Genomic DNA, 14,019 nt, shown 5'->3' on the forward strand with positions numbered 1-14,019 from the left:
AAATGAGCAACATTATTCATCCAAAAAAAAAACTTTTTTACTTTTAGGATAATCCCATTTCAAAAACAATGAAGATTATATACACACATACAAATGGATTCGATGTAAACTAACATATATAATTTAGTGACATTTCAGATATCTATGTATAAAGGGTTCCCAACTTCTCATTTCAAAGAAAAAGAGATTTTTTTGCGGCAATAGAAAACAATTACGTTTCACTTATAAGACATAATTATAATATTAAATTTTTTTTTTCTTCACCACATCAGCCAATAGCCTTTTTGATAAGACATAGTTATTTTTTGTTGCTATAAAATATCTCTTCTCCTAGAGCTACATTTCCCATATATAAACCACAGTAATGTGTATATTGTTACAAAAGTTCAACTTGTAAAGCAAGCATGGCCTCACATTTTTCTTCAGCATGTCTACCACCAAGTTGGTCTTTTGCGCGCAAAGTGGAATCCACTACTAATGTAGTGTTGGGGGGAAGGGTTGATACATCCAAAACCAAATATAATGAAATACTGTTGCCCTCTCCCTCATCGAGTCCATTGGGATAAAATTCGAGCATCCTGGTAAAATAAAAAATAAACAAATAATAAAAACAGATTAGCCAATGAACAATCATATTCTGCTTTTACATTTTGCAGTAAGAACATACCAAGATAAAGCAAATATTAAAATTAGTCTTTAAAGAGAGACAAGATATTAATTTGGTATTTGCTATTAATTTGATACTGTTAAATTTCTTTAAAAAAACATCAATTTAATCAATAGTACACATCAACTTAGTGTGCTTTAATTGATCATTACTATAAATTATAAAGAACCTAACCGTTTAAAAAAAATCATTTGATACTTAAATTGAACAAAGAGAATACAATTCTTATAAAAATCTTCAAAAAAAAAAAAACTACTTATTATCGTGTATATCTGTAAGCACTATCTGTCCATTACTTAATAAGAAGCTTGTAGTGAATAAGAAGCAATTGAATAATTAGTGAGTACTTAAATATACCATTTGTAGTCTCCCCAAACAAACGACTCAGACTCATACATGTCTGAACCAGCGGTTGAAAAGTTGTTGAATTTCCAACTATGAAAATGAGTGATAGGTTCAGATATCATTGATAAGCAATCGCCTTTGTTCATGGTCTTGACAACAAAAACCTCAACTCCAAACGCACAGGTATCGTCAATCAGATATCCATTTGAAGGGTCCTTAAATGTGTCAAGATCAATGAATTTTTGGATACCCCACTCAGTTTTCAAGACATAAAAACGCTTTACAGTTGCATCTGCATGCATTTCAAATAACAAATATGTAATATAAGATAACAATAAAAATTTAATTAGAAATATCGATTATTTCGGAATGTGAAATAGAAAAGATGTTTTTACCCCTGTTCAGTCATAAGTTATAACAAGTGACCAAAAATAACAAAAAGATTCATACAACTTAGAAGTCAACAACATGTACAGCATAAAAATGGGATGCAATATACCAAAGACATTAATGAATCTTATAAGTTTGCTACGAAATGTAAAATAATAATAAGCTTGTAAGTACTGAACTACAACTGTACCTTGAGAGGTAACGTACTCGTCATTGAGAAAATTATATACGAAAAAATTTACAATGGCGTTGACCTCCCAACCAAGAGGTAACGAATTTGAATCCATAAGCACCAAATAAATGGAAACATGATTTTCCCCATCTCCTTCTATGTTCACACCTGGGTATATGGACAGCGCCCTGCATTCACATTCATTGAGCATTACATTTAAGACATGCATAAGAAGAAGAAAAAAAAATAAGGGTAGTCCTAACTTTGAAGCAAGACTAATAATATTATCATTACTGGGAACCAGTTCTGAAGGTCAGTAAGGTTAAACTTGCATGTTAGCAAAATGAGAGGGATAATTTGATGGCAAAAAAGCACGCATACCATTTGTAACCCCCTGCTTCAAACTCTTCAGAGTCAAAATTATCTATTGAGGCCTTGGAAAGCAATGAGAATGACTCGATTTTGAGTGAGTAATGACTTGGTGGAGCTTTTCTTCCTAAAACACACCAGTAAATTTGCCAGAGTCATCAAAATTAAATTATATTTAATTTGATAATCAGATCCAACGTTATAAAAAAATAAAAATAAAGTGGACAGTAGATTTGAATCCATATGTACGAAAATGATAAACGATAAGCAACACCTTTCATGGGTCTAACAGACATCAAATCCATGATTGATGAAGGAATTTTAGTGGTAAGAACTAAGAGAGCTTTAATCTGGCTTTTGCAATTTTCTCAAAGATTCTAACTTTTGCGTGCAAGTGATCTTTCGATCGAGTGGTTCTTATAAATTCTTCGAAGATGTCGCTAGCCACCCACGCATGCATTCTCTCACTTGCTAATTAAATTAGTCTCGTAATAATAAACATCTTAATTAACCAACGCATTCAAGCATAGAAGGCAAAGCGACGCTCACATTTTTCAAGCAATTGACTCATTTTACAAGACTTGGCTTTGGGAATGCACTATCCAGATAAAGGGAGAGCGGCACCCGAGAATAGTCTCTTTCTGAGGTTAATAGTTGGGCATTTCCTAAAAAATATTTATAATAATTAATTTTAATATTATTTGTAATTTTGATATTTATTTTCGTAATATGTAAAAAGTTTTGGTCTGCCATGGTCCCGCTTAATAGTTAGACAAGTGCTCACACAAAATCAATTACGCTCTTTTTTATATTGTTTGGTTTGCATGCATAAGCTCTATCTTTTCTTTGTAATATAGATAGATGCATAAGCTCTTTTATGTGGATAATATTAATGTCTTAATACTTAAAGATTTATAAACATAACAATAAATAAAATAATAATTATAATAACAATATTCATAACACATGCATGTATAATCATCTTAATCAATTTTGTACGCAATTACGGCAAGAACTTTAAATTCAGCTTCGAGGATGCAGCTATCGTTCACCAAGAAACCACTATTTGAGTTTTTAAATTTTGCCAAGGCCACAAGCTGTTTGTACTCCCATGATGAACTCGAATTGGAGAACTTAGGACAGGCTACAAGAGAAATAAGTCCAAGTTAAAATCAATACTTTAGGGTATCATTCAACAAAGCTACAAGCCTACAACTGATCAAGAGCAAGGATAAGAAAAAGAAAAAAAGAAAAAGAAAATACGCATTAAGAACATATCAACAAAGAATAATTATTAAATTAATCGATACACAGAGATATCAAATTGTTACTCAAAAGATTTTGTAAATTTATTTTATCCTTTAACGTTTAAATAAACATCAATTTTTTCTAATTTCAATGTATTAATTCGAACATTCTTTAGGGAAGTTAGAAGCATCTATAAGTTTGTATGTATTTATATAAATATACCATTTCTAGTCTCCACCGACAAACGATACAGACTCGTACATATCTGAATTAACTAGCGGTTGAAAAGTTGTTAAATTTCCAACTATAAGAATGAGTGACAGGTTCATGTATCATTGATAAGCAATCGTCTTTATTCATGGTCTTGACAACGAAAACCTCAACACCAAACACACAGGTATCGCCAATCAGATATCCATTTGAAGGGTCCTTAAATGTGTCAATGTCAACGAATTTTTGGATACCACACTCAGTTTTCAGGACATGGAAACGCCTTATTGTTGTATCTGCATGCATTTCAATTTACAAATATGTAATATATGATAAGATATTCAAAATTTAATCATACATTCCAATATTTTTGAAAGTGGCATAGAAAAGAAGTTTTACATGTTCGGTCATAAGTTAAAATGGATTAATCAAGTAATCATGACCCCGATACAAAAGAAGAAAAGAAAAGAATGGAATGAAATGACAAAGAAATTGAAGTACCTAACTAGTTAGCTACAAATGTAAAATGATGATAAGTACTGAACTCCAATTCTACCTTGAGTGGCAACAAACTCATCGTTGAGAAAATTATACACAGAAAAATTTACATTGGCGTTGACCTCCCAATCAAGAGGTGAAGAACTTGGATTCATAAGCACCAAATAAATAGAAACATGATCTTGCCCATCTTCTTTTAAGTTCCCAGTTGGGTATATGGACAGGCTCCTGCATTCACATCCATTGAACATCACATTGAATATATACATAAGATGAAAAGGGGTATATATGGGTAGTCCTAAGTTTAAAGCAAGATTAATAACATATATTATCATTATTGTGAACTATAGTTCTGAAGGTAAGCTAGGTTCAACTCGTATATATGCAAAAGGGGAGGAGGGTTCATTTGAAGGGGGAAAAAGCATGCATACCATTTGTGACCCCCTGCTTCAAACTCTTCCGAGACACATTTTTCTACTGAGGACTCTGAAAGCAATGAGAAGGACTTGATTTTGAATGAGTAACTTGGTGGAGCTTTTCTTCCTAAATTAAACAGACCAGCAAATTTGCTGAGTTGTCATTATTTAATTATATTTAATTGGAGAAACAGATAAAATAATGATTGAAGAGAAGCAACACCTTTCATGGGTCTGATAGACAATATTGGATTTTCAGTTTTCATCTCCACGTACGATTGAAGCAGGCAATTCTAGTATATATTGTGGTGAGTAGTGAGTACCAGGGATCGAGCTTTAATTTGTATTTTGGAATTTCTCAAATATTCTAACTTTAGCGTGCAGGTGCGGCAGATCTTTCAAATGGTTCGTTATAATTTCTTTCACATTTCTGCTGCAACAAGGAAAGGATTGTTTGCGAGTTATGTATTTGGTTATACTATCAGCATTAATTGCTTGCACATGAAATTGTTCCGCCAAATAAATAGATCAATTTCAAATTGAACATGAAATTGCTTTCACATTTCTGCTGCAACAAGGAAAGGATTGATTGCGAGTTATGTATTTGGTTATACTATCAGCATTGCTTGCACATGAAATTGTTCTGCAAAATAAATAGTTCAAGTTCAAGTTGAAGTTGAAGTTGAAGTAAATAAATCAAGAATAGATGCAAAAATAATTAGCACATACGATTTTTAATGTAGAAAACTGTTACGTACACCTATTATGGAAGAAAATAAAGAATTTGAGTTCAAATGAAGAAATCCCTCCTCAAGCACGCACAAAATATTTATTCTTATTGATGAGCTTTATTCCAATATTTTAAACTTCAAATAGATATTATAAGTCAACTATAAAAATAGACTCCACTAATAACCATTTCTTTCATATTCCCAAAGTATTTTAGAACTGAATTTTTCCTTGGATATCTCATGTCTCGAGCACACAAACCTGTGCACAAAATGTTTTTTTATCTTATTGATGATCTTTATTCCAATATTTTAGGGTTTAAATAAATACAAGTCGACCATAGAAGTAACAAAAAAAAAAAACTACTCTTTACTTAAACAACCAAACAATTTAAAAAATAATAATAAAATAATAGATGTAACAAACCGTGACACTATCACTTAATAACTATAATGGGTACACATTCACAATACTCTCTTCCCATATAATAATAGATGAATCAAATAATATCATCTAAAAAGATAGAAATCTAGAGTTAAAGTAAGGAGGAAAGTCATTGACAATGCATTAAATGAGAAAAATAATTCTATTGCTCTATAGGCCTCTAAATCACAAAATAACTATTGGATATAAAGTATTAAATGTCACGAACACTCCCCTAAATTCGTTCCAACAAACTCTCACTTGGGATTAGGAATTTGTTTTTCCTTCTCCTCTTTAGGCTGCGTTTGTATGGACTTTTTAATAAAGTCCTTTTTATCACTTCCTTATTTTAAAAGTACTTTCTATAAAAGTTACAGCTATTTAGATTTTTAAAAATATATTTGTTTTTTGAAAAAAATATTTAGCTTTTGACTTCTGCTTTTTTTAAAAGTTAAAATTTTTAGCTTTTGAAAATGGTAAATTTTTGGCTTTTTTATGACTTCTGTTTTTTTTTAAAAGCAGGCATCCGAATAGACTTTTTTCGAAAAGGACTTTAAAAAAAGCAGCTTTTGAATAAAAAAAAACTCATCCAAACGGGCTCTTAATCTCTAAATGCACATCTTTTAACAATCTCTTTTTTTTTTCTTCTCTCTTTACTCCCTTTTTTTCTTCTTCTCAAATTTGCTGGGAAAGAGAGAGAACAACAAAAGTGTTCCCTTTTATTTTTTATGCTTGTCAGGTGGAATAGTGAGATTTTTTCTCAACTGTTTAGTGGAATGTTGTGTGTTATTTTCTCAAGTTGGTTTTTGTTCTTAAAGTTGTTCAGTGGAACAATATGTTATTTGAAGTTGTTTTTCTAAAATTAGGATTTGATTTTTTTTCTTATTTGGTCGTTTCGTGATTGGTTCGCCTCAGTCCCAACAGTGTTTGCAAGTTGTGCTCTGATGAGTCTCCAATTTATTATGTATTAAGAGTTAATATGAGTATGAAATTGATTTAAAAATAATGGAAAGATATGAGAATTGTAATTAAATTGTTATTTTATTCTCATTAATGTTCTCATAAAAATTCGTATATTTTGCAGTAATTTTAAGCTAAATAAAAAGATAAATTGGAGAGCTCAAGTGGATTTGCTTTATATTTCTGAATCATATAATTCATTGAATATCTTATTGAATTTTCCCTTGAATATTTTTAAGGAAAGTTTTTCTTTAAATATAAAAGGAAAGATTTTAAGGATTTGATTAAAGATATGATTTGAGATTTTAGTGAAGATTCCATTGAAGATATTATGAGAAATTAAAAGATATGGCTTCATCACAGTAAAAAGGCAACTTTTGAAAACAGAAAAGAGGCTGACACATTATGCAATAGAGAGAGAAGGAGGCAAGAGTGAGAGACGGAGATTTTCAGAGAGAGAGAAGCTTGAAAGAGATTGAGCAACATTTATTCTTCTTCTTCTTCTTTATGACTTTTTCTATTTTCTTTTTCATTCTTTGTTTTGTTTAAGCCAGCTATGTCTGGCTAAGTTTCTTTTGTAGTTAGGATCTAGGAATATGGATCCGACGTGAATCCTTGTTTTGGTTTAATTCTTTTCATTAATAAACTGTCTTAAATTCTTTGTGTTTACCTTGATTTGCATGTTTAAATTCTTGTATGATCTGGCCAATTATATAGGGATAAAGAGGGTTAGGGTTCTCAATAGACATATAGGTATATTGATCTAGACAGGGGTAGAACACCAATTCTTGTATGATCTAGACATAAATTTATAGGAATTGCAAACTTTTAAAATTCATCGCGTTTAAGGCTTAATCTAAAAGGGATTTCTAAGACATTAGAATTTAACCAATTAATTTTTAAATGATAAATTATTTGAAATAATTGAGATAGAATATAATTGAATTGTAATTAAACCAATTAAGGGGGTTCAGAGGTGAAGTAAACCTAACCGCATTTTTATTCATAATTTCAAGTTCATATTTTTAATTAATTTCTCTTACTATCATCTTTATTTAATTTTTAATTCAATATTGGTTACTTGCGAAATTACTTTTGAATTGTCTAACTTAGATAAAAATGGTGAAAATATTGCTTGAATTTATTCCTTGTGGGAACGATACTTTTACTTAATCACTTTATTACTTGTATGACCGATACACTTTCCGTATTCTCAACAATTTTTTGGCGCCGTTGTCAGGGACTGAAAATCAACAATAGTAGTATCTGTGGAGTTTAAGATTAGACCTTTATTTTTATTTTTATTTTAATATTTTTTTTATTGTATTTTTTAATTTTTCACTCTTATTGATTTTTTTATTTCTAGTTTATGCGAGGTACAGTTGATCCAGAAGATTTGCTCTACGAACTGGAAATTGAAAAGATAGCAAAGGAGAACAGAAAGCTCACTAAGGAGCGAAAAGAAAAAGAAAGAGCGATCTGTTCACTCTTCCAAGGAGAAACATCAACTATGGCTGAAGAAATATCACATGAGGATACATAAAGCAATTCCTCAACCCATCATTTGCACATGTCTCTTTTGCAATCGTCATTCCAGCAATCCAGGCCAATAACTTTGAAGTTCATCTGGCCTTCTTGTAGCTGTTCCAGAACAATAAATTTTCAGAGGACGACGACTATGATCCCAATCTTCATATGTCGGGATTTTTGGAACTATGTCGACTTCACAATCATAATGAAGTTAACACTGATGTCATTTGTCTGATACTTTTTCCTTTTACATTGAAAGGAAGAGCAAAGGAATGGTTGAGGAATGAACCTGAAGGGAGCATCACTTCATGGGATGACTTGGTGTTTAAATTTAGAAAGAAGTTCTTTACTCTTTCTAAATTCATGCTGAAGAAGCGAGAAATTGATCATTTCTCTCAACATGATGATGAATCTTTTGGCACAGCCTAGAGGATATTCAAAGGCTTGTTGATAGCTTACCCACAATATGCTCTTCAAGCAGGAGATAAAGTGAGGCTCTTCTACCATGGTATATGCCCTGCTGATAGACAATTTATGAATACGGTTGTAATGGATCATTAGTTAACAAAGCTCCAGCTGCATCTCTACAACTCATTGAAGAATTAGCTGCTGAGAGGATGATTATGTACCTAGCTCAAAAAAAGGCATTCTTCAAGTGGATAGACTCGACATCTTGATGACTGGTCGACAGAGTTTGCAGAAACAGATGGAATCTCTCACAAAGATAATTACTAAGAATCAAATCTCTGCCATCAATGCTAAGGAAACAGTAATGTGTGACATGTGTGCTGAAGGACACTTGATTGCAAGTTACCCACTAGCTCAACCTTCAGAAGTCAACTATATGGGGAACCCATAAAGGAACAACTACCAAGGTAATAACAACACGAGTTGGAGCAATAACTCAGGTCTCTCTTACAATCCATAACCACAACAACCACAACATCCTGTTCCATATAACTTATATTCAACTTTAGAGAAACTGGTGGAAACCATGGCTTCAACTACCAATGCTTTCATTCAAGAGACAAGATTAAACTTCAAGACTTAAGAAGCATCGAACAAGAATTAGGAGGCTTCAATCCGAAATCTTGAAACTCAGATTGGGCAGTTGGCCAAGAACTTGAGAGAAAGAGCTCTAGGGACAATGCCTAGTGACACTGTGATTAATCCAAGAGAGCATTATAATGCAATCACTACTTGGAGTGGGAAGGTGATTGAACCTCATGATAAGCCAACCAAGGTAGACAAGAAAGCACCAATGGAGGAGAAAACAAAAGAGGAAGAGACAAAAGAGGAGAATACTAGGAAAGAAAAGGCTCCTAATTATGATGATGTAACCTACATTGGAGGAGCAATCAATCGTAATAAGAGAACTGCAAAGAAACTTTCATCAGGATTCAGTCAACCAGATCTTTATGCAAAAGCTCCATATCCTCTTCGGCAAAAGCAAGATAAAGAGAAGCAGCAATACTCGAAGTTTATGGAGATGTTTAAAAAGCTGCAAATTAACATTTCATTCTCTGAAGCTTTGGAGAACATGTCTCTCTATGCAAAATTCATGAAGGGTCTATTGTCAAATAGACATAAGCTCATAAAGATGGAAACATTAGCTTTAACTGAAGAGAGTACTGTTGTGATCAAAAGGGGTTGCCATCTAAAGTCAAAGACCTAGGGAGATTTAGTATCCCTTCTACGATCGGGAATGTTAAAATAGGAAAAGCTTTATGTGATCTGGGAGCCAGTGTCAACTTGATGCCTCTTTCTTTTGAACAATCTTTGGGGATTACGGAGAGGAAATCTACCATGATGTCTCTCCAGTTTGTTGATCGATCCATCAAGATGCTAGAAGGAGTGCTAGAAGATGTCCATGTAAAGGTAAATGATTATATATTTCCAGCTAATTTTGTTGTGCTTAATATGGAGGAAGATGACAATATGCCTCTTATCTTGGGGCTACCATTCTTAGCAACTGCTAGGACATTGATTGATGTGGAGCAAGGACAAACGATCTTTAGAGTTAATGGTGGTGAATTCAAGATGAATGTTTTTGAGGCCATGAAGCATCTTGAAGATAAAGAAGACTGTTTTCATATCGATGAAATAGAAGAAGCAGTTTCACAAAAGATCCTTGAAGAAGCAAATCCGCCCACAATTGAACATCAGTTTGCACTCCTCAGAGCTACTGAATGATGATCAACTAACTGAGGTAGTTAAAGTCATCGATTCAACTGGAGTTTCAAATGCACGGAAAGAAGAGCTAGTTAAATTGACCAGGAAACCTGAAGGTCAAGTTTACTGCATTGTTGAAAAGAAGGTTGAGGAAGGAAATAAGAAGAAAATCCATCAGGAGTATGAGGAATGCAAGCAAAAAGTTAAGATGGAAAAACCCAGGAGCAAGGAAAAGCATGTGAAGACTAAATTTAGAGCTCCCGAGGCCACTTCTTCTCATCCATCTACGCAGGATTATTATGGAAGGACACAATATTGGATCAAGAAGACTGATTCATCAATGGTAGCATGCTTCCAACCACCATAATCATAAGGGATACATCAGGCTCTCGTGACGTTAAATAAGCGATAATTGGGAGGCAACCCATTAAATTTTTCTATTTCGAATCTTTTATTTTATTTTATTTATTATTATTATTATTATTTTGTTTTATTATATTAGGTTAAATTTTAATTTTGATTAAAAGATGGAAAATTTTGGTGTAGGGTTTCAGTTCACGAGACTCAATGTGCCAATAACTTGAAGTTTCTGTCCATTTGTTGAAGGAGCACCAATTTGGCACTTACTGCGTGAAAAATCCATTTAGCGATGGCGCTCGAGCGCGATTCTCGCGTATTTTGCGCCACTAAATGGAAGTTCATGTAAGTTCACGCAATTTGTGCGCACAAATTCAGTAGCTGGTGCAATTTGTGCCACCATTGGTTCAGATTTTTTTTTTTTGAGAAAATCTTTCTGCCCAAGACCCCCACTGCCGCTCGAAATTTGTGTGGCATTTAGGCAATCTTTTTTTAAAAAAAAAGGTGACAAATGGGTCACTTGGGTCACTGTTAGTCTAAAAGGTTATAGATGTGGGCTATTGATATTGAACCAAACCTATTGAGCTTATATGTAATTTTAATATTTATTTTCATTCCTGTAAAAGTTTTTGGTCTGCCATTGTTCCGGTTTAATAGTTAGGAACGTGCTCATTCAAAATCAATTGCGCTCTTTTTTATATTGTTTGGCTTGCAGCTAGATGCATAAGCTCTATTTCTTTTCTTTGAAATATAGATTGATGCATAAACTCCTTTATGGGGGTAATATTAATGTCTTAATAGTTCACGATTTATAAAAATAACAATAAAGTACCTAAAATAATAATTGTAATAACAATATTTCATAACACATGCATGTATAACCATCTTAGTTAATTCCAGGCGTAATTAGGCCAAGAACTTTAAATTCAGCTTCAAGGATGCAAGTATCGTCCACCAAGAAACCATTATTTGGGTCTTTAAATTTTGCCAAGGCCACAAGCTGTCTGGACCCCCATGCTGAACTCGAATTGGAGAACTTTTGACAGGCTACAAGAGAAATAAGTCCAAGTTAAAATCAATAGTTTAGGATAACATTCAACAAAGCTATAACTGAATAGCAAGGTCAAGAAAAAGAAAAAATAACATTTTTGTTTTGGGATAATTCTATTTCTACAAGAGTGAAGAATAATGTGTATCGTTGGAATATTTGAACTTGTAAAAGCAAACATGGCCTCACATTTTCGTTGAACATGTTGTCCACTGATTTGGTCTTTTGCGCGCACAATGTAATCCACAAGTAGTTTAGTGTCTGGGGGGAGAGTCGAGACCTCCACAGCTAAAAATAATGAGATACTATTACCTTTGCCCTCCATGTGTCCATTAGGATATAAATTAAGCTTCCTGAAAAATAATAATGGCAAATTAGCCACACAAAAAAAACAATATGCATTAAGAACATGAGCCAAAAAGATTTTGTGCATTTATCTAATCCTTTATTAGAGAATAATATAAATCAGTAAAAAAACACCCACCCTGAACCAAAAATTGGGCCTCTTGCGTTTGGGGTGTTGTAAAGATAATATAAACTATTAAATTAACATTTAAACAAGCATCAATTCATCCTAATTTCAATGTATTAATTCGAACATTCTTTAGAAAAGTTAGAAGCATATATAAGTTTGTATGTATTTATATAGATATACCATTTGTAGTCTCCACCGACAAACGATACAGACTCGTACTCTTCTAAATTAACGATTGAAAAGTTGTTAAATTTCCAACTATATGAATGAGTGACAGATCCATGAATCATTGATAAGCAATCGCCTTTATTCATGGTCTTGACAACGAAAACCTCAACTCCAAACACACAAGTATCGTCAATCAGATATCCATTTGAAGGGTCCTTAAATGTGTCAAGGCCAATGAATTTTGAGATACCCCGCCCAGTTTTCAGGACATGGAAACGCCTTACAGTTGTATCTGCATGCATTTCAATTTTCAAATATGTAATAAATGATAAGATATTAAAAATTTAATCATACATTTCCACTATTTTTGAAAGTGACATAAAAACAAGTTTCACTTGTTCGGTCATAACAAGTGAAAATGGATTAATGAATAAGAAGAAAAGAAAAGAATGGAATGCAATGACAAAGGAATTGATGAACCTTACTAGTTAGCTACGAATGAAAAATGATGATAAGTACTGAACTCCAATTCTACCTTGAGTGGCAACATACTCATCGTTGAGAAAATTATACACAGAAAAATTTACAATGGCGTTGACCTCCCAATCGAGAGGTGAACAACATGTATTCATAAGCACCAAATAAATAGAAACATGATCCTGCCCATCTTCTTTTAAGTTCCCAGTTGGGTATATCGACAGGCTCCTGCAATATTCACATCCATTGAGCATCACATTGAATATATACATAAGATGAAAAAAGGTATACATAGTCCTAAGTTTAAAGCAAGACAAAATAATATATATTATCATTATTGTGAACTAGTTCTGAAAGTAAGCTAGGTTCAACACTCGTATATAAGCAAAAGGGGAGGGTTCATTTGAAGGGGAAAAAAGCATGCATACCATTTGTGACCCCCTGCTTCAAACTCTTCCGAGACAACTTTTTCTACTGAGGACTCGGAAAGCAATGAGAAGGACTCGATTTTGAATGAGTAATGACTTGGTGGAGCTTTTCTTCCTAAATTAAACAGACCAGAAAATTTGCTGAGTTGTCATTATTTAATTATATTTAATTGGAGAAACAGATAAAACAACGATTGAAGAGAAGCAACACCTTCCATGGGTCTGATAGAAAATATTGGATTTTCAGTTTTCATCTCCACGATTGAAGCAGGCAATTCTAGTATATATTGTGGTGAGTACCAGGAGGGAGCTTTAATTTGTATTTCGGAATTTCTCTAATATTCTAACTTTAAGTTCGTTATAATTTCTTTCACATTTCTGCTGCAACAAGGAAAGGATTGTTTGCGAGTTATGTAATTGGTGATACTATAAATAAGCATTGCTTGCGAGTTATGTATTTGGTGATACTATCAGCACTGCTTGCGAGTTATGTAACTGGTGATACTATCAGCATTGCTTGCACATGAAATTGTTCTTCCGCCAAATAAATATATAGATCAATTTCAAATTGAACATGAAAAATTGCTTTCACATTTCTGCTGCAACAAGGAAAGGATTGATTGCGAGTTATGCATTTGGTTATATTATAAGCATTGCTTGCTCATGAAATTGTTCCGCAAAATAAATAGTTATTGAAACAAGGGAGCGGTACCATTTTAGACTTATTATTCTTACATTCTTACTACATGATTGTTTAACATTAGATTAATTTGAAATAAATAGTTAAATTGATCCAAGTGTAACTAATCAGGTAACAGGAGTAAAATGGCTAAAATGATACTAAAGTAACATTCCTCTTGAAGTAAATAGTTTTTGTTTTTTATTTGTTTTCAAAAACTGTTTTGAATATGAATTTTAACAACTGATTTTGTGAGTA

The 14,019-nt window shown here is 32.8% G+C and overlaps 4 protein-coding genes across 4 annotated transcripts; 1 reads left to right on the forward strand and 3 right to left on the reverse strand.

Annotated features, from left to right (window-relative positions):
- Positions 1-376: 376 nt before the first annotated feature.
- On the reverse strand, positions 377-2,248 carry LOC133312237 (MATH domain and coiled-coil domain-containing protein At3g58250-like). The gene is made up of 5 exons (XM_061513414.1): positions 2,218-2,248; positions 1,956-2,070; positions 1,593-1,762; positions 1,025-1,304; positions 377-578 (listed from the first exon to the last, which is right to left on the reverse strand). The coding sequence occupies exons 1-5, from the start codon at positions 2,246-2,248 to the stop codon at positions 377-379; spliced, it is 798 nt and encodes a 265-aa protein (XP_061369398.1).
- A 678-nt stretch (positions 2,249-2,926) lies between these two features.
- On the reverse strand, positions 2,927-4,581 carry LOC133312238 (ubiquitin C-terminal hydrolase 12-like). The gene is made up of 5 exons (XM_061513415.1): positions 4,539-4,581; positions 4,331-4,385; positions 3,958-4,127; positions 3,497-3,697; positions 2,927-3,087 (listed from the first exon to the last, which is right to left on the reverse strand). The coding sequence occupies exons 1-5, from the start codon at positions 4,579-4,581 to the stop codon at positions 2,927-2,929; spliced, it is 630 nt and encodes a 209-aa protein (XP_061369399.1).
- Positions 4,582-9,104: 4,523 nt separating this feature from the next.
- LOC133312239 (uncharacterized) lies at positions 9,105-10,150 on the forward strand. The gene is made up of 2 exons (XM_061513416.1): positions 9,105-9,585; positions 9,675-10,150. The coding sequence occupies exons 1-2, from the start codon at positions 9,105-9,107 to the stop codon at positions 10,148-10,150; spliced, it is 957 nt and encodes a 318-aa protein (XP_061369400.1).
- A 1,222-nt stretch (positions 10,151-11,372) lies between these two features.
- Positions 11,373-13,336, reverse strand: LOC133312240 (ubiquitin C-terminal hydrolase 12-like). Its single transcript, XM_061513417.1, has 6 exons — positions 13,294-13,336; positions 13,083-13,197; positions 12,713-12,882; positions 12,190-12,469; positions 11,847-11,887; positions 11,373-11,533 (listed from the first exon to the last, which is right to left on the reverse strand). Exons 1-6 carry the CDS (start codon positions 13,334-13,336, stop codon positions 11,373-11,375), a joined length of 810 nt encoding a protein of 269 aa, XP_061369401.1.
- Between the last annotated feature and the right edge of the window lie 683 nt (positions 13,337-14,019).

The sequence above is a fragment of the Gastrolobium bilobum genome, unplaced genomic scaffold, assembly GCF_033153095.1.
Source record: "Gastrolobium bilobum isolate Gb01-03AN ecotype WA unplaced genomic scaffold, APGP_CSIRO_Gbil_v1 utg6685, whole genome shotgun sequence".
NCBI classification, from domain to species: domain Eukaryota; kingdom Viridiplantae; phylum Streptophyta; class Magnoliopsida; order Fabales; family Fabaceae; genus Gastrolobium; species Gastrolobium bilobum.